The sequence below is a fragment of the Carcharodon carcharias genome, chromosome 8 (assembly GCF_017639515.1).
Source record: "Carcharodon carcharias isolate sCarCar2 chromosome 8, sCarCar2.pri, whole genome shotgun sequence".
NCBI classification, from domain to species: domain Eukaryota; kingdom Metazoa; phylum Chordata; class Chondrichthyes; order Lamniformes; family Lamnidae; genus Carcharodon; species Carcharodon carcharias.
This window is the reverse complement of record NC_054474.1, coordinates 64,269,528-64,295,876: the sequence shown is the minus strand read 5'-3', so window position 1 is coordinate 64,295,876 and position 26,349 is coordinate 64,269,528. Positions and strand designations below refer to the sequence as shown.

At 42.1% G+C, this 26,349-nt stretch overlaps 1 protein-coding gene across 1 annotated transcript; it reads right to left on the bottom strand.

Moving 5' to 3' along the window:
* Nucleotides 1-17,321: 17,321 nt before the first annotated feature.
* Nucleotides 17,322-24,756, bottom strand: slc26a2 (solute carrier family 26 member 2; the record flags this gene model as incomplete). Its single annotated transcript, XM_041193449.1, has 2 exons — nt 17,322-20,197; nt 24,211-24,756. Coding segments are annotated over 2 exons (2,076 nt in total), but the record flags the coding sequence as incomplete, so codon positions are not given.
* Between the last annotated feature and the right edge of the window lie 1,593 nt (nt 24,757-26,349).

Here is a 26,349-nt window from a genome sequence, read left to right as displayed (position 1 = left end):
TGGATTCCGCAATAACAGTAACTTAATGAATTAAAAACAAGATGAACAAACCTAATAAAAAATCAACAGCAAGAATGCCAAACATCAATAGTATACCAAATCATTTATTTCTCCCCCACAGATAATGGAAGTTTTGGCTGGCAAACTGTGATTTGTAAAGGCCAGTGACGCAGAGCTGTCATCAATATTGAATCCAACAGCACTCAGCTGCTTGTTTACCACAGGTCAGCAGAGACAGCATTACAAAACATCCAACATTCATTATGGCAGGAAGTTACTACTGCAAGCATTATCTACTTTGCAAAGAAGTCAGTGTAAAGTCCATATGTGAGGTCTTGATTGGCAGAAGGATATTTGCTATTGGAGAAGGGATTGTAAAGTCAAACAAATATCCCAGTCATAAAATCTCCTTGTAATCGATCATTAATTTTGTAATCTAATATTGTAATCAGGCAGCCTGTATAAGGGGAAAGAGTAAAGTATCCAGATAGCCAATACTTTTGAATGGCACTTGAATATATGCTTTGTTTTTCTTCAAATAACAATTCCTTCATACTTGTTTGTTTTTGTCTTTTTGTCCAATGTTATGCATTCAGAATAAACTGATAGGTGTTGCAATGAAATTTGTTCTGGATTGTCAAATGTGATAAATACCTTTTTCTTGTCAAGACACCGTGAATGAGGAATAAAGTGAGAAATAAAAATAGCCATCACCTGCAGGTTATACGACAAAAGATTCTGGAATTATAAACCAATTTCCGTAGAAACAATATTGGAGAAAACTATACTTTGTAAAAACACTATATAATGCAACATTGGATGAACAGAAAATTACAATCCAATTTACCTATGCATAAAATCCTATTAGGACTGCTTAAAGTGAGAAAGTGAGAGTAAAAACACTTCCAACTCAAATGGCTGTCAGCACTGCAGTGTTTCCTATTCATTGGTGGAATAATATAACTTCATCCATTCTTTCGAGGAGCATTAGCTCAGGCTTGGCAGTTAGCAAAATGGCAAAACTGTCAGTGTTCACCACCTTTACTCCACATGCTCATTGCGCAGTATAACATGGAAATCCAGAAAACAGAGTCAGTGTTTCTAAGCTTCTTCAGACAGTCTGTTTCAAGGTTGCCCCAAACTGCAATCATTAAGCAATCAATGAATTAATGAGGACTTGCACTTGTGTGCTGTTAATTTCACTGTAAGAACCCTTGAAATAGTGAGACCTTGTTCAATGAGGTCTAACTGGGTTTTAACTGACATACTAACTTCATAGGGCAGAATTTTCAGGTGGAGGGGAATCAGATTTCTATGAAGCATAAAAAGCAAAATGATGGTTTAGAAAGGCAGAGGGAATCGAGACTGAGATAAGAGAGAGGCCAAAAAATAAGATATATTAACAGCAACAACAATTATTGATGGAAGGCTCCACACTCATAAAATAAAAGTTAAGGCCATAAAGATTGTATGGTAGTAATAATTACTTTTCATATCATTAAAAATTCTCTCCCTCCTGACTGCACCAGAACTAGCTTTTTCTGACATTAATGAGGAACTAGAGGACAAGTACCCCAACTTCACACCACGACCTTATCTTCAATGCAGAATCTATCAGCAAGGAATGTTACAGCACACCCAGTGGAGGAGTGGGGTATCATTGACAGCAACGCCCAGATTTCATCTCTGAAATGCACAGGTGTGGATGCCAGAAATTGATACCCAATTTATTCCATAAAAACAATGAGTGCTGATACCCTGACCATTATTATTAATGCAAAATCAGAATCTAAAACTTTGACTGGCTGCAGTGATGGTCTCTTGCCACTGGATGGCACTATAGAATGAACTTTGACCTGTTCCATTTTTTTATATTTGTTCATGTGGGCATCAGTGGCTATGCCAGCATTTATTGCCCATCCCTAATTGCCCTTGTTCAGAGGGCTTTTAAGAGTCAACCGTACTGCTGTGGGTCTGGAGTCACACGTAGGCCAGACCAGGTAAGGACAGGTAAGGACTTGATGATCTGCTTCTATCTATCACTGCTTGTTTGTCCCTACAACCACACCAACCCCCTCCACTTTTCTCCCCCCACCCAAACACCCCCCCCCCTCACACCTTAAACCAGCTTATATTTCACCCCTTTCTTGGATTCACTCAAGTTCTGTCGAAGGGTCATGAGGACTCGAAATGTCAACTCTTTTCTTCTCCGCTGATGCTGCCAGACCTGCTGAGTTTTTCCAGGTAATTCTGTTTTTGTTAAGGACAGCAGGTTTCCTTCCCTAAAGGACATCAGTGAACCAGATGGGTTTTTATGACAATCAGCAATGGTTTCATGACCTCCATCAGACTTTCAATTCCAGGTTTTTATTGAATTCAAATTTCACCATCTGCTGTGGTGGGGTTTGAAGCCAGGTCCCCAGAGCATTACCCTGGGTCTCTGGAATACTAGTCAGTGACAAAAACCACTATGCCACCGCTTCCCCTGAATAATATACAGATTATCATGTGGTTTTCTATTTGACGGGTAAGTGAAAGGTGAATCAACCTGGTCCTCCAGCGTTGAGAGCCCACCTACTATCCTTAATTTTACTTTTACTTGTCCTTTTTTTACTTAGTTCTGGTAAAGGGTCATGAGGACTCGAAACGTCAACTGTACTCTTCTCCGCCGATGCTGCCAGACCTGCTGAGTTTTTCCAGGTATTTTGTATTTTTAATTTTTTGTTTTATCCTTAATTGAACAATGAGCCCGTCCTCTGGCCACTAATTGACAATTGTGTAAACCAGCTAAGTGGCTGTTCCCCACACAGTGCAAGTTTCTGAAATTCCCCATTTGAGCCTGACAGTGGGATTCTGAAGCCAGCAGGAAAATCCAGCCCTAACGTACCTGACGGTGACAACATCTCCTAGAAACATCTTCCAACCAACCTTGCATGCTTCACTCTTGCCAGAAAAAATTGTTAATGAAAAATGGTGCAAGCTTCTATAGATCATTCTTGGAATATTTAGGGCAGAATTTTTTGCTCGGTGTGTGGGTGCGTGCCCGTCACGCTTGAGCGTAAAATAACAGGTGATGATGTCACTGAGCGTCCTGAAGTCATCACGCACTCGCTCGATATTTTGGTCAGCGGGTGCACACTAAACTCGGAAATGCACCCACTGATAATTAAGAGGGCTATTAAGCCCATTAATAGCGCAATTAGCTGGAATTTTTCGCCGCCTGCCCAATCTTAGGGTTGGCAGTTGGGGAAATTGGCCAGACGGCCTTTTCTTTAAATAGAAAAAAATTTAAATATTTAGAAAGAACCTTCGTGGTGTATATGTTCAGGTGATTGTTTCTGTTTCTGATGCGTGGGCATTTTTCCCTTTTTTTTTGAACCTTTATTTTGTGTATTTAAATTCTTCAGTTCCCTGAGGCAGCTCTCTGCCTTCAGGGAGCTTTCGTTCCCTGCTCCCCTGCGGTCGCACTGACTTCAGTGCATGCTCTCCCCCCACCCCTGACCCTGGCAGCGCTGATCGTATCAGCGTTAATTGGCCAGCCAGCGTGAAATCTCAGCCGGGGGCCCGATCGCAGTCGGCTGTCCGTTTCCCGATGCTCCCGGGCCCGCTGATAGCGCCCGTCCGCCCAGCTGAAAACTCAGGCCTTAGAAAATATAAAAGATGCATTGGAAATTGGGTTGAAATATTTGAAAGGGAGTGAGTGGTAAATTCCACCACTTTCCTCGAGTCTGCAATGTTCCTTTTAATGAATGGGGGTCAGTTTGGAGTCGGTTTGCATTACATTTGGCCTAGCCTCTTGCTGATTACTGAGCACTTGGCATGTCATAACATTCAAGGTTATGGGCCAAGTGCTGGTAAATGGGATCAGGTAGGTAGGCAGGTCAGGTGTTTCTCACATGTCGGTGCAGCCTCCTCTGCACTGTGTGATTCTGTGATTAGAGGGGTGGAACTTGTGCCACAGCTAGTGGGGAAGGGTGGGGTGGGAATAGTAGCTATAATAGGTGGCTGCTGTGAGAGAGGAGGCAACGTTGTAGCATAAGCTTCAGCGTTTGTTACGTTGGGGTTCCACCCGTCGCAGATGCAGCTCATCTGTGATGAAAAGCAAGCTATGTTTTCACTTGCTACTGCAAGGAGCATCAAAGGGCAGTTCCTGCAGGACATAGTTATTAGCTGCAATGGCAGCACCACCTTCTTCTCGGAACCCACCCAGATGACACCCAGCAGGACCTTGCCAGGAAACTTTACCCTTATATTTAAGTTCAAATTCTATTACCTGACTTACTGTAACGCACACAAATAATAAAGCATAAGACAAGTGTCCAGTGTATTTCAACTGCAAGCTAAGGAAGTGAAATGTTTTTATGACTGTCAAGGGTGTTAATTAAAAAGTGGGTGGAAATTGTGATGGGTGAGGTGAATTGAGAGATGTGGAGGCACGGAGGGTGGATGAAGGTATTTTATAGTTGCTGAAAGCAGCTGGTGTGTGTTAGGCAAGGTGTAAGCACCCTTTCCCAAAGTGCAATACGAGACAGGTTAGTAGGCCCTCTATCAAGCTCTACCTGTCTCCCCATCCCCCCCACCCCCCACCCCGCCAATAAACCAGTTTTCACCTCTTTTCTATTTTTCCTTAGTTCTGTTGAAGAGTCATACGGACTCGAAACGTTCACTGTGTTCCTCTCTGCAGAAGCTGTCAAACTTGCTGAGTTTTTCCAGGTATTTTTATTTTTATTTTGGATTTCCAGCATCCGCAGTTTTTTGCTTTTATCTTAGTATTGAGGGTGTTGCTTTAAGAGAGTGAAGAGTCCAATGGTGCCTCAGGTGGTGAGGGGAGGATCAGGAGACTGTGTTGAACTTGCACTTTGTTCTGCACTATTTGATTAGTTCTGAATGTGAGTGAGTTTGGAATCAGTGACAGAGCCAGCAGGTAGCACAACTGATATTTGTGTCTGGTTTGGTGAAAGAAAGACCTACAGTGTGAGGCGCCGGTCTTGTATTACTTTGATTAGGGCTTGGAATTGTCAGCCAGTTGTGTTTCTTTTGCCTGCTATCTTGGCGTAGCGCCCAGTGAGCACAGCAGGTACCATTGATTAGCACACTGTGGGTGAGAAATGCTATTACATAGATTGGTGGAGATTGCCAGCAAAACCACTTGTCAGCCATTTGTCTTGCCAAGGGATAGTGATATGTTGCTGTCTGGAATCTGTGGAGTTCTTTTAAACAGCTTCGATGTTATTGCACAGAAGTTTGTGTGGTGTAGGTCAGCAACTTACAGTTTCTACACTCAAATAGTAGGGATGAGCAATAAATGTTGGCCTTGCCAGCCACGCCCATGATCGATGAATGAATAAAAAAACTCTCATTACATGGGTTGCACCAGAATTACAAGGGGCAATGATAAGGCCCAGACCAAGTACAAACCACAGAAAATGCAGAGAAGTATTAAGTACACTAACTGAAATATCATCAACATCCAGAAGCAAAAAAGGAAAAGGAGGAAAAAGGAGGCTGAAGAGGGAGGTGAAGTTAAGCAAAACTGAAGAAAACAAACTCAGAATGCAATTCACAACCTTCTGATAGCCATATCCTACACATCCTTCGTCTTCTGTCCACAAGAGCAGCATGAAGAATGCAGAGCTTAGAAGAACAAACCATATTTGGAAAAGTTTCGCTTAGGACAACAGACAGCATACATAACTTTTCTTTGCTCAGGCTATCCTCCAAAATATTTTCATCCAATCAATAGTGAGGTCAATCCCTATTTTCATTCCCCTCCCCTCCCCCACCGCCCCCCCGGATTTCACCATCCTAACAAAGGAAAAACAAAATCTCTTCTAAAACAATGCTTTAAATTTCTGCTTAGAGCTAAAATAAACATTTTCCAGTCAGTAGTTTGTAGTGATTCAGTCTTCCTTGCAGCCTCTGGTAGTTGAGTTCTACTGCCACCAGGCTGCCTCATTAGCATTTAATGGAAAAGTAAAAAAAGAAAGGCTCCAACTAGAGAGGTGTAATTGTTTTAAAATTGCCACCTCAATTGGCCAAAATTGTAAGTGACAGTTACAGGCTCCAAAACTAAATTATATGCTACAGCAGACGCAGTGGCCTGGAATTTCAACCAACTTGGGCCAATTCAGGAGACCTTTAAAACTGATCAAATCCAGGTTAAGAACATAAGAACGAGGAACAGGAGAAGGCCATATGGATTGTCGAGCTTGCTCCACCATCTTGGGCTTCAGCTCCACTTTTCTGCCCGCTCCCCATATTCCTGCACTGTTTAATCAGTTCTGAAGGTGAGTGAGTTGGGAATCAGTGACAGTGCCAGCAGGTAGCACAACTGATTTTTGTGTCTGGTTTGGTGAAAGACCTACAGCTTGAGGCGCTAGCGTGTTCCTTGTGTCCCTTTGTGTTCCTTGTATGAGTGCAACCAAGTTTCTATTAATGTCAACATTTACAAGTTTCACACCTTTTAAAAACTTCTGCTTTCCTATTCTTATGAGCAAAGTGAGTAAACTCACACTTCCCACTTTATACTCCATCTGCCATTTTGTTGCCCACTCAATTAACCTGTCTATGTCTCTTTCCAGCCTCTCTGTGTCCTTCAGGACAGTAAGGTGAGTGTGATGGATGAAGGCTCCATGCGTATGGGAAAATGCTTATAGTGGGCAGGATCCTTTTAAAGAATGTGTTTACGGAGTCAGGTGTTTCCCGACTTGACCTTCCCGCCTCCTCCATGAAAATCTGACCCATTAAATTCTCACGTTCACACTACTCAAAATATAAGAGTCAATGGGCTGAGTTTTGTCTTTGGCGGGTGTGGGGGTTTGGAGAGCAGAGCAGGCGCAGGCCCGATTGCTGTCCGTGCCACCTTTTTATGCGGGCAGTCCAATTAAGGCTCACTCAGCGGGATGCCCGACTTCCGAGCATAGCGAGAATAGTCAGGTCCAATAGCGATCCAGAGGCCTGTTTATATGAAGCGCTGGCAGCCTTTGCAAGGCTGCTCACAATGTCAAGTGGAAGGGCTCACCAGCGGATTTCTGGTGAGCAGGCCAGTCCGGGGGGTAGGCCAACGGAGCAGGCCAAGCTGGAGGGTAGAGTAGGGGGTCAGGCCAGGCTAGAGGGTAGGCCAGCATGAGGAGGGGGCAGCATGGTGGGACGTGCTGATTCCCCAGGATGGGAGGAAGAGGCTCCCCACCCCCACCCCCCCCACCCCCCCCAATAACGAAACTTGCCTGGGAGGAGGTGATAGAGGTGATGAGCTCCTGCGATGTGGTGTGGTGCATCTGGATCCAGTATTGCAAGCACTTCAACAATTTGTTGTGCTCTGGCAGGGGGAGTACCATGTTGGTATTGGTCATGTAACCCAGCAGGTCGGCTTACCCCTCCTGCTGCCCCACCCTCCCCGAGTCTGAATGTAGTGACTGCATTGAATCATTGATGGCATGTGTCCTTTGCTGGGTGGGTCAGGAGATATTGCCCATGCCGAGGTCACTGTGAGAGGGTGATGAGGAGATGTGTTTTGCCACCACAACACATAGTAGAGTGAGACCCACATTACTGTTTGGGGGCAACCTGGATGACCTGCACCTAGGCGCTATGCTGGAACTCCAGGACATGTCCAAGTCAGGCTGATGACATGCTGGGAGGGGAGCTTCAAGGTGGCGTGGCAATGAACCATCTGCTGCCCTCTGCGCTCCACGTGCTTGCGCCTCCTTGCTATGGAAGGATATACCGTGTGGTGCCTAATGTGCTGTAGGCAGCATGTGTCCAGCAGGGGAGTTGGTGGGTGGGGAGCAGGCCTAGCATCTTTGTGTGAGTGTTTGGCAGCAGCAGGGTGAGGAGACTCTGGAGCCCTGATATGTCCCACTTTGGTTGGGGTGGGTCGTGCGCAAAGAGAGTCCATATGCAATTTTCACAAATCAATGCTCTTCTCTCATTTTCAGGTGAAGAATGCTCATAACATGCCATTCTTCGCTGCTTCGAGCAGGAGGCCTTGGATCTGGAGCGGCACCATGCGCCAAGGTCAACTGCTGTCGGTGACGCTGGGGTGCCATGACCAGGTATTTATGCCCAACAGTGAGGTCAGCATTGTTCTCCCAACAGCCATAGCACTGCTGAATGTTAATTGATTTAATTTTGCAACATGGCTTGACCATTGCTTATGAAAGGATGAGCGCATAATGATCCAGGGCACAGGGACGCACTTTGTCATTGTCTCCACGTTAACTGATCCACTGTCCTTGTTCTTCCTTTCAGCATCATCGGAGCATGGCCAGGAGGAGGAACAGCGGCAGGGGCCCCCTTTCACACCTGGGGGCTTGAAGTCTCACCAGCGTCACACCATCTCTGCAGGGCAGGCACCAGGGCAGATACTAGCACTTCAGTGGGAATGCGAACATCGGCTAGTGTCCCGGGGCACAGTGGTGAGGGCACTTCACAGTCGCTGGAGGAGCTGGCAAAGACAGAGAGTGCCCACGGCGCCAGCAGTCAGAGAACTGCAGGGGTCCAGGCACATGCTCAGTCGGTGCCTGATGATGTGCCTCTGAAGTCGTCCACGACACAGCAGCTGCAGGAAATGCGGCCGGGTGTGTGGGAGCATCTGGGGGAGATATATGAGGTTCTGCTTGGCTTGGTCTTCGTGGTGGAGGAGTCTACATGGGCAATCGCCAAAGCAATGAGCCACACGTCTGAGTGCCATGCGCCCTCCATGGAGAGAGTGGCGAATCTCATAGAGAGGCTCCTCTAGGAGCCCCATTCCTGGGGATGTGCTCTGACCAGCAAGCCCTCACATCAGCATTGACCTCAGCTGGTCAGTGCCAGTGTAGAAGATAGTTTGGGCATCAACTTTTACAGCTCAGTACCATCCAGCCACGGTGAGCAGGGTGATCCAAAGCAACCTCATGTTGGTGCAACAGTTGCTTCTCATCTCAGGGGCTCCTCTCAGGGTGCTCCGAATGAGGGCTGCAGCTCCTCCGCCCCTCTCCCAGTGGCAGTAGCATCCGGTGAGGCTACGTCAACTGGGGAGATGCCAGCTGTGGGACTGGCAGCTTCCTCCCAGGCGGGGCCAGTACAAGCTCCACGGGCCAGAGGACGACCACTAAGATCATCAAGGGCAACAGGACAGCAAAGTGAGCAGATTGTATTAGATGCCACTCCCAGTGAGGGATCAGCACAAAGACGCAGTACCCGAAAATGTAAACATAAGGCGCCTTAGGCACACCACGAGTTTTTCCTTGGTGCTTTTGTGTTGGTCTGAGAGGAGGTCCTTATGACTTGTTTTGATTTGTAACACAATTCCCTTTTTTTTGGAATAAGTTGGTTTGCTTGACAGAATAAATTCAGATATGTCACCATGGCTGAGGGTGCCTTTTTCTTCTGCATGTGTATGGCTTCCAAAACTGTAATAAGTGCTTTTTTGGACATTCAGCTTTATTAACAAGGCCCTTGGTGACTGTTCCTAACTTGGCAGATTTTGCACTTCGGTATCGAGTATGGAGCCTACAGCCCAGGCTTGTCCTGGAGGTCCATTTGTGGATTGCTCACTGAAAGTTCGTTGGTTTAAAGCCTCCCGGGTGTCCCTGCCTCCCTGGAGTATGCCCGGGTCAGCGTCTACCCCCTCAGCATTTCCCTGTGCGTGTTCATCCTTGGACTCACTGCTGAACTCATGTGCAGCCACAGCCAATGCGTCTATGTCTTCTTCGTCCACTGCACCCCCCCTTTACAGCGCAAGATCATGGAGAGCGCAGCATGCAACCACTATCACCAAGGCACGATCCAGGGGGGTACTGGAGTGCGCCCCCTGAGCGGTCCAGTTATTGGAAGCTCACCTTGAGAAGACCAATGGTTCTCTCCACCACAGCCCTTGTGGAGGCGTGGCTCCTATTGTGCTGGTGCTCAGCTTCTGTTCTTGGATGGTGGGGAGGCGTCATGAGACACCTTCTAAGGGTATAGCCCTTGTCACCCAGCAGCCAAGCATCCGGCCGGGCTGGAGCACTGAACAGCCTCGGCACCTGTGAGTGTCTGAGGTTGTCAGTGTCATGGGAGCTGCCTGGGTATCTTGCACAGACTTGTAGAATCAGCATCCTATGATCACACACTATCTGCACGTTCATGGAGTGGAAGCCCTTCCTGTTGACGAAGGCACCGGGTTCACCTGCTGGCGCCTTGATGGCCATGTGTGCAGCCTATAGCACCCTGGACACGGGGGAAGCCAGCGATCGCCTCGAAGTCTCTGGCTCACTGTGTCTGGCTTGCCTGGTCGCAGCGGAAGTGGATGAAGATCAATGCACACCTGAACATTGCGTTTGTAACCTGCTTGACACAAGTGTGCACAGCTGATTGGGAGACACCACAAAGATCACCACCAACCCCTGGAAGGAGCCAGAGGCATAGACGTTAAGGGCAGCTGCGACCTTCAGAACCACTGGCATGGGGTGTCCACCCTCAGAGTTAGTGGAGATCTCAAGGCCAATCATCTGACAGATATAGTTGACTCTCTCCCTTGACAGTCAGAGCCTCCTTCGACACTGCACCTCAGACATATTGAGTTAGCTGCTTCACCACCTGTATACGCTGGCAGGATAGTGGCATCTTCTGCAGCCCCTTCTGCCTTGGACCTCTTGGCCCTGTGCCCCTTGTGCCTGTGCCTATCCTCACTAAGGTGACTCCCCTGGAGGCTGAATATGCAATCCAGGCCTCCTCCCCACTCTAGCCCTCCCTTCCTCCTCAGAGGAGCTGCTCCAGTGGACAGTTCAGCTCCCATTCCCCAGCTAAGGGAAGGCTTCCTGAAACCGGCAGGCCTAGAAAAAATTCCTCACTGCAGAGTGCTGACCTGAAGGTTAAGAGTCCAGCAGATCACACAGGCAAGTTTCAAAAACTTTCACAAATAACTACTTGACTGTACACACTCACGCCCCCAATGAGCCCTCTTATCCTGCCTGTGGTTGAGGTTAATACAAATGTGTCCTACCTGCCTGTTGCGCCCGTGTGCCAAAAAAAAAAAATCAGCATCAATTGGCACCTCAAGGGCCTCTAAGTGGCCTGTTAATTAATGGCACATGCGCAGGCATCGTGCACCTGCCCAGTGAAATATCGCGATGGCACTTGGTGACGTCAGGACACTCACCCGACGTTACCACGCATCATGTTACGCATGGACATGCAGGGCCCACACGTCAAAGGGAAAATTCAGCCCAATGTCAATGAAGATCATTTCAGAGATTATAAGTCTTTAGTTTTATGATATAAAAGTATCATACATGAGTTAATTATTTTTCAACTGAGCTTTAAGTCACATGACAATGGTCCTTACAATGTTCCACAATTTTGAAAAATCTCTTCCTCTAAGGGTCCAGCTCCACCACTCACTGAAGGGCCATCCCAAAATGCAAGACCATCACTCCTGAAACTAAGCGGTGTAGTTGGCAGACACAGACCTTTCTCCTCTGGGGTCTTGGTCCAAATGAGGCAGGGATTAATTTGATAGCTGAAAGTCCACCATGTACTGCCTATAAAAGGTACTGTGGGCAATGGGTTTGAGTGGTATCAATCCATTTCCTCGAATCATGAGCCTACAGCACAAAACTAGTCCTAATCTGGCCCTAACTGGCAGTGTCTCTCAGATAATTTAAAAGGTGTTTGGTGAGGAAAATGGAAATGCCCACACTGATGTAGAAGGGAGTGCTTTCTTAATTGCCCCATGAACCTCACAACAGTTATATTCCAATTGTCAACAGACCAAATATCTAAAAGTCAAAGTAATTTTCAGCATATGGCTATTATTAAAAATAACAGGCATTTCTAAATAGTTAGTAGTCTATTAATAGCAAAGAAAAACAGATCTGCATCATAATACATTTTTATTTAATAGGTCAATTGAACAGAATGAAATCATACTACCAACGTAACAAAGTAGCAAAGTAGGTGCATTTACAAATAATTAATAATCCTCTTTCAAATATTCTTTACAAAACATTAAAGATGGTAAGACAAATCATTTTGACAATAAAAACATATATTCTATTATTTAGTCATAAAACATTGTAGATAAGTATGTTGCAATGCAAAATCCTTCTTCCGTTTGATTGGACCATATTGATTGGGCGAGATCGTGTTCCCTAAAAGGAATCAAGGGACTGGACCATTTCCAGGTCTTGACCCCTGCACTGGTTGCCCCAGTGCGGCCATCTGGGAAATCTTGCCGGAGGTGGCCAATTAATTGGTTGCCTTTGGGCCCGGTGCCCAATTAACGATGGTGGGCAGGTTCCTCATGCTAAAGGCACAGAGGACTTGTAGGCTTGGGAGGATGTTGGGAATCGGGAGGGCTGCTCTATCTGAAGTGTGCTCTGAAGAGCTATTCAGTTGAATAAAATAAACAGTGGCCACAGCTGCTAGGCCAACCCCGTGGAGGGGAAATGGCTCCACAATATAGCCAGTGCCTCACTGTGGCCTGCTGATAGCTGCAGCTTCAGGGCCAAAAGGCCAAATGCTGTAAGCCTCACCTGGAAGATCCCTGTGACAAATCCAATCAGCCCTCAAATAAGGCAGTTAATTGTTAAAATTGGCCATCTACCGCTGCTGGGTGAGTAGCCGTTGCTGATGATGACTCACCTCCAGCAAGATCACTTGGAGGCAGGGATGCCTTCAAGCACCCCCCCCCCCCCCCCCCAACCACAGCAGGACCTGGAAGGTTCCGCCCATTGTGAGCGGTTACATCGTTAGTCGTGATCCAATTTGCAACCAAAAGCATTAAGTAGCCATGAGAGTTCCCAGTTAAATTCAGTCTGCCTTTGAACAATGCCATAAAAAATTTATTGGTAGCTTTAAAACAGATTGTAAACATTTAACTTATATTGTGCTTAATGCTAAAGTTCAATATATTATCTAAGAGATTCTTCAGGATTTTTAGGCAAGATATGAGGCAACTAGAACTTTGTACTTGGACAAACCATGGCTTGCAAAATTTCAGTCTGGTGCCTACGAATACAAAAAGTGTTTAACGTCTAACTGAAAATCCATTTACATCTTCCTGTTGATAAAATACAAACCAATGTAGTGCTGTGCTCAATAATAAGCCACAAGGTTTCATTTTCAATATATTTAAAAATAACAAAAGCTACAACAAAGCTTCCATGCAACTTCACTCAATTTGTATTGAAACCATCAATAATACAGGGATATTCTATACACTAAACATGGTATAAACACAGGATTCTGAACTTATAAAAATTTTTGTAAAAAATTTTTAAGGAATGTTACGAATAAACATTTAAAGGTTTGAAACAGAGCCATGATTATTTAGGCCCCACTTTAAATCCAATTGTTTTGTTTTTTTTTAAAAAAGGATGTTTCAAACATTTGGATGTATGGGTTTACCACTGTTACTCACTGTGCCAAGAAGCAAGTTACCCTCCCATTGTCAGCTAAAAGATTAGTATTCTTTTTAACATTAGTCAGTTCCATTACTTTGTGTTTGGTGTATTTTGTTAAATTGCATAACAAACTCGTTAAGGCAATTTCCAGTTTCCATTAGAGTTTAATGTTAATCTAGTTTGTTAGAATTAAAGGAACAGTCCAATAATCAATATATTTATTATGCAATATCTAATGTGTTGATTCATCTGAAGATGCACTTGAAACTTAATTAATATGCCTTTTGATGTTCAACAAAATACAGAACTACTTTTCAAAAAACATATGAATTATCAAAATTAGCCATAAACTATATCCCATACTATATCCTATCATTAAGTAGTGTGCATTACACCACTTAAGAAAAACATATTTGAATCAGTAAAAACATTTGAAAATTCTGCTCCAATATTTCAAATCTTTAGCCAATTTAGGAAAAGCTTCAAATTTATGATGATTTCCCTATTAAAAAAATAAACATACCAAATTGAATATGGTATTAAGCACTATTCACAGTGACAATACAGTACATTATAATATTAATTCAGCACTGTGCACACACAAATATCATCTTTCTCCCTGGTGACATGGAAGGAAAACAGCAGGTATTGAACATAATGATTGATTACCACAACACCAGAAGTCCTGTAATATCATGTGGCATTATCTTCTTCATTGAGGTATGATGTTGCAAATAAAAATGTTTTCAACTAGGCTGTAGGCGATATGAAAATATTGCATAATTGGAAAATTGACTATTGATCAATGTTATGGGTATCAAAGTTAATTCGACAGACAATACCTTCCAAGGTCACTGCACTCCTTCAATTCCAGTCTCTTGTGCATTGTTGGCTTCTTTTGCCACACCATTGGTGACTATGTTTTCAGCTGTCTAGGCCTTAAGTTCTGGATTTCCCTCCCTAAACATCTCTTACTCCTCCTTTAACATGCTCCGTTAAACCTAATTCTTTGACCAAAGTTCCATCACCTGTTCTAATTTCTACTTTGAATTTTTTTTTTGCTATTGTTTGATTGCACTCCTGTGAAGCACCTTTGGATGTTTTACCCCATTCAAGAGCTATACAAATACAAGTTGTAGCTGAATAATTATCAACTAAAATATTTCTCACATTGTTATTAGATGACACTTAGTTAAGTCAAAATTGGCGGCACATGAAAATGAAAGTGAGTGAAATGTTGTGTGAAAAGCAGCCCTTGATTTAATTACTTTAATTGTGTAAATTTGTAAAATGCAGCAATGACTTTTTTTTCCCCTCCCAAGAATACATTACAAATTTGGAGTTCTTCCACTGTGTGTCTGGACAGTCTGTAAAGTAATATTTTTTGCCTGAGAAACTATTGATGTTGGCAATCTAAATTACTGGTATATTTCTTGGGAATCCCTGAAATTAATTGAATCACAGATAGAAAAAGCAACATCAAGTGTGTAGAAATACTTTAAAAAAAAAATACAGCAATGCAACCTTTTAAAAAAGAAACAATTATAAAGCATGCACCTGGCAATTTTCACAGTCATGTATTCCACTTCTCTGCTTGCTCCACAATCAAGTGTTGAATCTCAAAACTTAGATGTGCAGGTGCCATGGGCCTACTCTGTCCTAAATGGGATTGCCATTTCTCCCCACGACCGCACTGTGTAGTACCTTGGTCTAAAAATTCAAGGTTGCCAAGTGGAGAGTGTAGCTTTAACTATTTAATATTCAAACTAAAAATAAGGCCTTAAATCATTAAGATGAGATTATATGCAGTCTCAGGGTGATGGAACACATCATGGGGGAACAGAAAGGGAAAAAAAGATAAGCAATGAAACCTATTCTGCCTCGAAATGCACACCTCTGATCATCTATAAATGTGTCCACAATTTTGACCGACTCAGTCTGCCAGCTCTCTGAAATCAGCAAAGTCAAATCAGGAGGAGTTGGGGAAAATTTGTCAAAATGAAAATGAGAAAAGATGCTGCTAACCACTTGCATGATATTAAAAGTCTGAAACTAAAGTTTTCATAAGCAAGATTGTATTGTAAATGAGCAATTTGCAGTAAGAATTTAAATGCAAGAGTGAAAAATTAAATGGATTGAAATATTCATGATCAGTTTGTTGGTAAATATATAGCAACTTTATCTATTTAAAGCATTTTTCAAAAATAGCACATATTGCATAATAAAAAGTTCATGGCTGAATTTTGCCGTTGGCAGGTTGGGGCGATCAGGAAGCCAATTATGGCCTGCCCAGCATGAAACACAAGCAGCAGCGCTGATCGCTGCCTGTTCAGGGGGCCGGGGGTTAGAGTGCGAGCAGGCCGAGCGCAAACTTCACACATGCGCACGAGTGAGCGCTTCATAATCTCCCTGATGTATAGACATGAAGAGATGTGAAGAAAAATAAAAAATATAAAAATGAAATGAAACATGTCCCTGCTCATGTGAAAGAGTCACATAAGGGGACATGTTATTAATGAAAAATTAAAGTTTTTATTTTATTTGCTTTTGGAAACTTCATCCGGCCAAAAAAATGCAAAGGCCACTTGGCCTTTTCGCCTGCCCACCAACCGCCGACTGAACTACCGCGCGACTGCACGTCGACATCGGCATGCTTGGCCAACATCAGTGCGTGTCATTTAACACTCGAGTGGGGCGGGCACATGCCCACTCACTGAGCAAACATTTCTGCCCACTGTCACAACAGACTACTTTAGTTGTGCAGATCACTTCTGTTCAAGAAGCATGTGTGTATAGGAATAGACAATCAATGATAAAAACCAGGCTGAAAAATGGTACAAATGGACCTCTCATTTTATGTCCATTTCTGTCAACCAACTTGAACTCAAGTTATGTAAAAATCTAAAATTGTCCATACATTACGACTGTAAATCTATTTTAAAACAGTGAATACCCTCATTTTGTTTTACTTTAATATAAAAGGTAAGTACTAAAAGGATCAATATTTTCAATTATCTTCACAAATCCAAAAATTGATATTTATCTGGAACTTTGCAGAAAGGCATAGGAAGGAATTTTTTTTAAAAAAAAATACACACACAGCAATCATAATTTTAAAAAATCAATTTTAAAAGGTCTTATCTTTGTAGTTAATATTTTTATTTGAGCAATTAAAATGCAAAATACTTTATCTGAGCTCATACTACCTCCAATAATAAGCAGCTTTGTAATGTTATGGCCTCTGTATAGTCATAATTAGCAGTGCCATCAAGGTTTTCTACACTTGATAAAGGTGCACATTTCAGATAGTTGTATGGACACCTTACAATGACTTTATATGCTGTGTGCTAGCATTTGAATCTTTTATCTTGAGCAATGGGTATTCTCCCATGCTGTCACTACCACTTTGTTTGGTTGCTTGACCAACTAGGCTGTCTGCACTTCACATTGCTTTCAATAAAAATGTTTAAATTGATTTAGTGAGCAGCTTAATTCTCCTTCATAAAGGCTATTGTTAGTGCAGAATTAGTCATTGTTCAAGGCACACTGCATAAAGCCTACTGCAATTGTAAATTTAACTGCAGCTTCCCATTGGTAGCGGTTCATGTACATTAATAAAAAAGAATCAATAGATTAAACTGGGTTTTTAAATTAAGAACCCAACAGAAATGAGAGGAAAGCCTAAAATTAAAAAATGTGGTAATGCTTCTAAAATGTAGAGTAAATAATTTGCAAGCTATTAGAGTACTAGAAAAATACATACATTATAAAGCATTGTCCTTAACATTATGGAGTATATTGAGTAACCATATCTTCAAGCTAACCTGGAGAATCAACTGGCCAGTGCTAAAAGTCTAAGTTTTTTTTAAATGACAGACATATTGTTAGTGCTATGATCTTGATGGGCTGAATTTGCTACTGTACTTAATGTAAATTTCATTTTTCATTTATATGAAGTTCACTAGTGGGTTTCCAAAGTTAAAAGATGCATGTCCTTCTTGGTTTAACTGATCTAATCAGTGTAATGACTACACCAGCAATTTGTTCTGTTGTTAAACCCACTAGTGAATTTCATATAAGTAAAAAACAAAATTTACATTAAGTACAGTAGCGAATTCAGCCCATCAAGATTCTGACACTAACAATGTCTAACATTTATAAGTTGCAAAAGTGTCATTCAGACCAGAAAGTGCAGTGTTGGATTCCTGGTCAGTTGTACCAAATTATGGGATCTCTGCCAGCACAAATCATTTGGCCATAGCATTCCTAGGCTAGGGAGGGGAGATAACATTAAATCAGTCAGGCCTCCTTCACTTGATTGCTATATGGCAGAATGTATGTATGTGTGGCTATCAATTGGAAACATGATCAGGCTCAACTTTGCTCTGTTCCATTGTCAATATCAAGCTGATACTCAAGCCCCATAAGGACAAAAATGGCTGCAAGGGCAAGAGAAAAAAATATATACCTCATCAAGACACAGCACCTTTTCCTTTAGGTGGGAGGGAAATGAAGAGATCAGGAGACAAACATGGAAGAAAAGCTCAGAATAAATTACAAATGTATACATTTCCATTTTCTATTTTTTTAAAAAAGGATCAACTAACTCCAGAATGGCTGCTGTCATTGATCTATGCCAACACAGACATGCCACAGCATTTTTTTCATATTAGGGAGCATGACCCAATTTCCCAGTTGATGCATGGTAAGTAGTTACCACACCCAGAATCCTCTAAGAGTAAAATTGAGTTTCCCTAAACTGTAAAATTGAAAGCAGATACTCTGCCCCCAAGTAAAACATTTCAGGTAGGATAAAGGCAAAAGCACATTACTAAAATACATTTTAATCAGTACTCCACCTTTACAGCGACTGAAAAAGGCAGATCTATTTATTGCATCATAAAGGTTTGGCTTCATAGAACATCTTTCGCAAAACTTACTTTTTAACTCTGTAGCCTCTAGAAAAATGTTTATAACTACCTTTTCAAAAATTAAACTTCTCCAATATTAAGTGTTTAAGAACTCAGAGCCTCTCCTTAAAATATGAAATCCAAATTAAATTAAACAAATGCTATTAAACGTTGTTGCTTAGAAGTTCCGCATATTCTAATCCCACCTCATAATAAGCATCATGATCAGAAATATACAGAAATATATGTAAAAGACAAAACTTGCAGACGCATGTAAAATAATTCATCAAGTTAAAATGAAGACATTATTTCAGTTTACTTTGAAACAACATGTTCAAGTTTCTCAAGCTAACAATGCTGGGTAGTTTTCTTGTATTTGGTTACAGTTGAACATTAACAGAGGTTGCTTGCTTCCCAGTCACCATTCTTTTGGTGTATGTTTGAAGCAAACATAACAGCATCATGAATACTGTAAAATACCAATGTGTGGATGTTACCATTTTCAAAATAGCCTCCAATGCGAAGACTATCAATAACCGAGGCATTACAGTTTGATAGAAGAATTGGGATTCCAATCTGTTTGTAATCTTTAAAGACTTCCTTTACTGTAGCTATACCTGCAGTATCCAAGAATTGAATGACTGAGAAATCAATAATAACTGTATGAAATTCAAACTCTTGCTTGGAGAGTTGTACCGTAACCTCAGTCTTCATGGAAGTACAAGAATTTACTGTCACTTTTTGTTTCATTTCCTGATTCATTTTCCTTTCTGCTTTTTTCCTTGCTACGATTACTAGTGTTGGGTTAACTCCTGTCTCTTTATAGAGAGATCGCTTGAAGAACTCTTTGTTTGCATAGTATAATGGAGCTTCAAATCTAAATATTTTGATACCAGACAAATTTTGAAGATTTTTATACCTTCCCAAGTCTTCATAAATTTCTGTCCCCTCCAAATGGCCAAGCGTAGTGGCTCTTGGCACTTGTGTTCGCACAATGACACACATCACAGAAAAGCTAACCCCAATTAATAGTCCTAACTCTGTGCTGATTAAGGCCGATGATAACATTGTAACAAACCATATGACAGTGTCCACCTTGCTCACCTTCCACATTCTGGGTAAGTCAAGAAATTTTCTTAAAGCGCCACGGAGATTTACAATAGTTATGACACCCAAGACACATTTCTGAAGAGAGTAGAAAAGAGGTGCAATCACAAGAAGCACAAGGAGAAGCACTAAAGCAGTCACTATACTTGAGAATTGCGTCCTGCAACCCGTGGACTCTTTCACAAGGGTTTTTGCGAGAGCAGCACTGGTTGTGAAGCAATGAAAAAAAGCTGGAATAATGTTACAGGTACCAATAGCAAACATTTCTTGATTGGCTCTCACTGTATACCCATGCTTCTTGGCAAACATTTCAGAAAGAGAAACTGTAATTGCAAAGCCAATTATAGAAATTGGAAGGGCATCTGCAGCAATTCGAGGTATCAAGCTCCAGTCTGGAGAGGTGGGAGCCATAAATCCAGTAGGAATGTTTCCAGCAACAGTAGAATTAAAGTTCGCATTCAAATTTCCATAATGAGAGACCAAGGTAGCAGCAACTACAACCAGAAGCTCGCCTGGAATCGGTGCTTTCAACTTGGATTTATAATATTCATTTATTTCTTTTAAAGGCACTAGAACCAGAAGGCACACCATGCTGGTTACTAGGTCACAGATATTAGTAGTATGGATATTTTTAAAGATGTTCACCCAAGTTTGCACAAGTGAACCAGGACTTTGGGCACGTGGAATGCTGATCCCAAGAAGATACTTAACTTGTGAAGTGAGTATGGTGAATGATGCTCCAGTGGCAAACCCACTAAGTAAGGAATCAGACAGGTATACTGATATAAAGCCCACTTGGAAGATGCCCATGGCCACCTGTAAAAAATTTTAAGAAAACAGTTGTAAATAACATACAAGTTTCAGAGATATAAATAATTGTGCCATGTTCACATGGTGGTTGACATTCACTCATTCACTCCCTCCACCACAGACGAACAGTGGCAGCAGTGCACAATCTACGAGATGCACTGGAGAAACTCACTAAGGCTCCTTAGGTAGTACCTTCCAATCCCACAACTGCTACAATTTAGAAGGACAAGGGCAGCTGATACATGGAAACACCACCACCGGGAAGTTCCCCTCCAAGCCATGTGCCATCCTGACTTGGAAATATATCGCCGTTCCTTCATTGTCCCTGGGTCAAAATCCTGGAACTCCCTCCCTAGCAGCACTGAGCGTACCTACACCACAAGAGCTGCAGCTGTTCAAGGCGGCAGTTCACCACCACCTTCTCAACGGCAATACAGGGATGGGCAATAAATGCTGGCCTAGCCAGCAACACCCACATCTTGTAAATGAATAAAAGTGAAACTATTTAACCGCATTAATCAGCACACGTTGCATTCTTCAAGAGTCTTAAAATAACACTATTGAATTAAGTAATCAAGCGACATATTTTGTAAAAACCTAGTTACTGAAGTGTAGAAATTAAAAACAAGTGGATGTGGGAAATGAACAAAAGAAGAAAATACTAAGTGCTCAGAGGTCAATTAATATTTGCAAAAAGGTGAGTTGGCATTTCAGGTCTGCACCCTTTATCAGGAATTATTGAAGTGCACTGGTTTTCTATTGAATACCACAGAAAATGTGATCTTTATGAAGCAATAATGTATTTAAATTTCCCTGAAGCATGGAATTGTGACTACAATCAGGACTACTAGACAAGCCCTTTATTTGATTGCATTAGACTTCACATTCTTACTTTCAGAAACACTATTATTTTTATCCAGCACCAGAGCAATACAATGATAATCATTGCCTGTACTAAGGCATCCTTTACTGTGCTCAGTTTATCTTGAATTGAGTTTTAAGTCATATATGATAACAATGTCCTGGAGGCATTCCCAATCATGAGGTAGATTTAGGGAAAAAATGATGAGTGGAATTAAAAACAATCCTGCAAATATCTTTTCGGCTGTCTTTATCTGGTTTGGCCTGTGACTCCAGTCCCACACCAACATGGTTGACTCTTAAATATCCTATGAAATGGCCTAACAGGCCATTCAGTTGTATCAAAGGCAACTCATTACAAGCAATGTCAACAATGCCAACATTCCAAAAATGTATTTTTTGAAGAGAAGATAGCACACAAAATAGATTATCTGATCATTGTCACATTGCTGTAAGTGGGAGTTTGTTGTGCACAAATTGGCTATGTCCACTACATTAAAACACTACCTACACTTCAAAAATATTTCATTGACTGTGAAGTGTTTCGAGATGCCTGTTGGTCATGAAAAGTGCTGCATAAATGCACATCTCTCTCATTGCTTAACGACCCAAATAATCTACCAATCCCCATATTTCACTCCCGAGTTCTGCCAAATCTTAGTTTCTCTCTCCAGTAATGCCAGGTCAAAAGATTGGCTTATGTTATCAAAATCCAGCATCCTCAGCTCAGGGAGACAAAAGCCTAAGACCATCCCCCAGTAATGCCAAACCTCAGGGCCATCTTTGAGCGATAACAAAGCCCAGGAGCATTTCTCAGAGCTACCAAAGGGTGTGACAACCACAGCACAGCTAAGTTCCACTCCAATCTGAAATTGGTAAACAAGCAGCTGGAGAGTATTCAGCAGGCAAGATACACCAGTATGAAGTGAATGAGTGAACATAAGAACATGGCAGATAAAAGCAAAATACTGAGGGTGCTGAAAACAACTCACTGAAGGAGGAGGCTCCACAAATATCCCCATCCTCAATGATGAGGAGCCCAGCACATCAGTGCAAAAGATAAAGCTGAAGCATTTGCCACAACCTTCAGCCAGCAGTGCCATGTGGATGATCCACCTCAACCTCCTCCAGAGATCCATAGCATCACAGATGCCAGTCTTCAGTCAATTCAATTCACTCCACGTGATATTAAGAAATGGCTGAAGGCATTGGATACTACAAAGGCTACAGGCCCTGACAACATTCTGGCAATTGTGCTGAAGACTTGTGCTAAGCTGTTCTAGTACAGCTACAACTGGCATCTACCCGGCTACGTGGAAAATTGCCCAAGTATGTCGTCTTGTACACAAGAAGCAAGACAAATTCAACCTGGCCAATTACCGCCCTATCAGTCTTATCTCAATCATCAGCAAAGTAATAGAAGGGGTCATCAAGAGTGCTGTCAAGTGGCACTTACTTAGCAATGACCTGCTCACTGATGCCAAGCTTACGTTCTGCCAGGGTCACTCAGCTCCTGACCTCATTACAACCTTGATTCAAACATGGACAAAAGAGCTGAACTCCTGAGGTGAGGTGAGAGTGACTGCCCTTGACATCAAAGCAGCAGAGTGTGGCATCAAGGAACCCTAGATAAACTGGAGTCAGTAGGAATGAGAGGGAAAACTCTCCACTGGTTAGAGTCATACCTAGCATAAAGGAAGATGGTTGTGGCTGTTGGAGGTCAGTCATCTCAGCTCCAGGACATCACTACAGGAGTTCCTCAGGGTAGGGTTCTAGACCCAACCATCTTCAGCTGCTTCATCAATGACCTTCCTTCCATCATAAAGGTCAGAAGTGGGGATGTTCGCTGATGATTGCACAATGTTCAGCATCATTCACAACTCCTCAGATACTGAAGCAGTCCATGTCCAAATGCAGCAAGACCTGGACAATATCCAGGTTTGGACTTACAAGTGGAAAGTAACATTCACGCCACACAAGTGCCAGGCAATGACCATCTAAAACAAGAGAGAATCTAATCATCACCCCTTGCCATTCAATAGCATCACCATCATTGAATCCTCCACTATCAATATCCTGGGGGTTACCATTGTCCAGAAACTGAACTGGACTAACCATATAAATGCTGTGGCTGCAAGAGCAAGTCAGAGGCTAGGAATTCTGCGATGGGTAACTCACCTCCTGACTCCCCAAAGCCATCTACAAGGAAAAAGTCAGGAACGTGATGGAGTACTCCCCACTTGCCTGGATGCGCGCAGCTCCAACACCACTCAACCTCTCAAGAAGCTTGATATTGTCCAGGATAAAGCAGTCCACTTGATTGGCACCCATCCACAAACATTCACTCCCTCTACCACCGACTCACAGCAGCAGCAGTGTGAAGCATCTACAAGATGCACTGCAGGAATTCAGCAAGGCTCCTTAGACAACACCTTCCAAACCCACAACCACTACCATCCAGAAGGACAAGGGCAGCGCATAGATGGGAACATCACCACCTGAAAGTTCCCTTCCAAGTCATTCACCATCCTGACTTGGAAATATATCCCCGTTCCTTCCCTGTTGCAGGGTCAAAATCCTGGAACTCCCTTCCTAACAGCACTGTGGGTGTACCTACACTACATGGACTGCAGCGGCTCAAGAAGGCAGCTCATCACCACCTTCTCAAGGGCAACTAGGGATGGGCAATAAATGCCGGCCCAGCCAGCGAAGCCCACATCCCATGAATGAAAAAAAAGTCTGAAATAAAAACAGAAAATGCTGGAAAAACTCAGCAGGTCTGACAGCATCTGTGGAGAGAGAAACAAAGTTAATGTTTTGAATCTATATGACTCTTCCAGTTCTTAAACATGCTGTGCCTGATGTTCTTGAATGAAGGCTGAATGAGTTGAAACTTTAAATTTTCATATACTATGAGTTCCATGCTTTCCTTGGGCCCTGATTTTTTATGTTCACTTACAGCCATTTTATGTTTAGCCATATTCTATTGAGATTTGCAGAAAATTTAAGTGTAATTGGATAATCAGCAGGGTGGGTGCACTTTAACTCTCAATTTGACCTCATGGAGGAACTTCCAGGCCCATAACTTCATCATTGTGTTGTACACATAGCAGGCATTGATTCAGGACTCACAATGGTTGGCTAAATGTTCACCTTACCTGATAGACTCCAGCCATAAAAGTCAATGTTGAGCCAACACGAATTGCATAGCAACTTCTGCCACACACATGAGCAGACTGATTGAACATTTCTGATTGGGTAGTGCTATTACTATCATCATAGAGGTCAAACCCAGCAAACTGTAGTTCTCGATCCACTACCTGGCCAATCATTAAGCAAAGCACACCAAAGATACCAACTGAAATATGCTTTGATGTTCCCATCAGGAAATAGATGATGCAGGCAAAGAATGAGGTATATAGCCCATATATTGGCTCCTGCCCTGCGAGCAACGAATAGGCTATTGACTGAGGGACAAGTAGGATGCCCACGATAAGCCCGGACATAATATCTCCTAAAATCCATTCTTTCCATTTGTACTTTGGAAACCATTCTATGACAGGCAAAAAGCCAACAATAAAGTTTTTTGCTTTTGTTGGGGTACAAGAGCAACACTTCTTCAGCCTTTTCACTGCAAGTTTCTTCACATCTAATGTTTTCTTTTCTTGCTCTTCTAAAATAATGGGAGAATATTTCCTTGTTTTTCAAAGCAGAAGAGGCTGGGGTACTGAGCGTGAACATGTTGTCAGCATTATCATCTTCCGTGGAGGTCATCCTGTAACTTGGCTAAACAAATAGAAGAAGCAGATTAGTCCTGATTATAATAACTGATGTACTAAATCTCAACATTTGATATTTGTAGCAAGGTCAAGCATTATAAATCACTTTACAATGATTGATGAAAATAGTATCATAAGCAATATATTGACTAGATCACACAGGTTTGAATCATTTATCAGGAAGCCGAGTCTTAGAATTATTTTTAGAAATATTTCACTTATCTTAACTACCTGTTTATTCCTGCAACCAAAAAAAGGAGCAAATTGTGTCAGCTGTGGCTAGGTTGGTAACGCTCTCATCCCCGAAACACAATGTTCCAGGTTCAAGTCCCACTCCATGGCTTGAGCGCATAATAATTAAAAGAATCAAGGCTGACTCTCCAATGCACTAGAGGAAGCACATTGGTCATAGCTGTCGGCTTTCGGTTAAGATGTTAAACCAAGGTCCAATCTGCCTGTTCGATTGGATGTAAAAGGCCCCATGTCACTATTTCAAAGAGCAGAGGAATTATCCCCAGTGTCCTGGCCAATAGCTTTCCCTCAATCAACATCACAAAACAGATTATCTGGTCATTATCACATTGTTGAGTACACTTATTAAAGTTGACAGAATATGGATGTTAGACTGTGATGCTGACATGGCCGAAGCAGAAACAGAATAGATACATGAATGTGGTACAAAACAAATCTCTATCATTTGACAGGAGCAACCATTGCAATTTACAATATGCCCTTCAAAGACTTTAAAAGGCAAAATAGCACAACTTGCATCCTAATTTTTAATCATTTGGCATCATTGTTTTGAGGCTTACAATGAATGAGCAAAATATGACTAATTTTTTTCCTCTACAAGGATACTTTAAAGTATTTAACACTAATTTGGCACATTCCAATAAGAATCAATTATTAATAGCAGTCATATTATTAGTCATTTGTTGAATAGGAGTAAATATATAGGATATAAATAAAACTTAGGTTTTGGCTTTCAACTAGTAAATATAGTTACATATAATGTACACTATATACAAACAATGTAGAACAAAACAATGCTGATTTTCTTATTAAAAAATGCCAGCCCTTCCACAAACCAGACCATCTAAGCTGCTGCCCTTTTTCTACAAAATGTGTGTACCTAAGCAGGAATGTTCAAGGACAATATGTATACAATTCTTTTAAAAGATCATGAAAAACTTCAGATACTCAGAACACACAGAAATTATTGCAATCCTTTCGTCATTACTGCTTTACAAATTACGATCCCAACCTGGGCTCTAATTCTTTCCTTCACCAAGCTCCTCTGCCCAAATTCGGGAAACAAGCTTCATAAAAACACATGAATAGATAAATTTTAAATATAATTTCTGGACAATTTAAAAATATGACAATTAGCAGTGGGAGAAAAAGTAACAGTAAATGAATTACAGTCTACACTGCTTCCTTTGCTCTAAACATATCCAATTACTTCACTTTACAACAGATGACCGATAGTCTCTACTTTGCGAATGCTGTGCAGGGCCC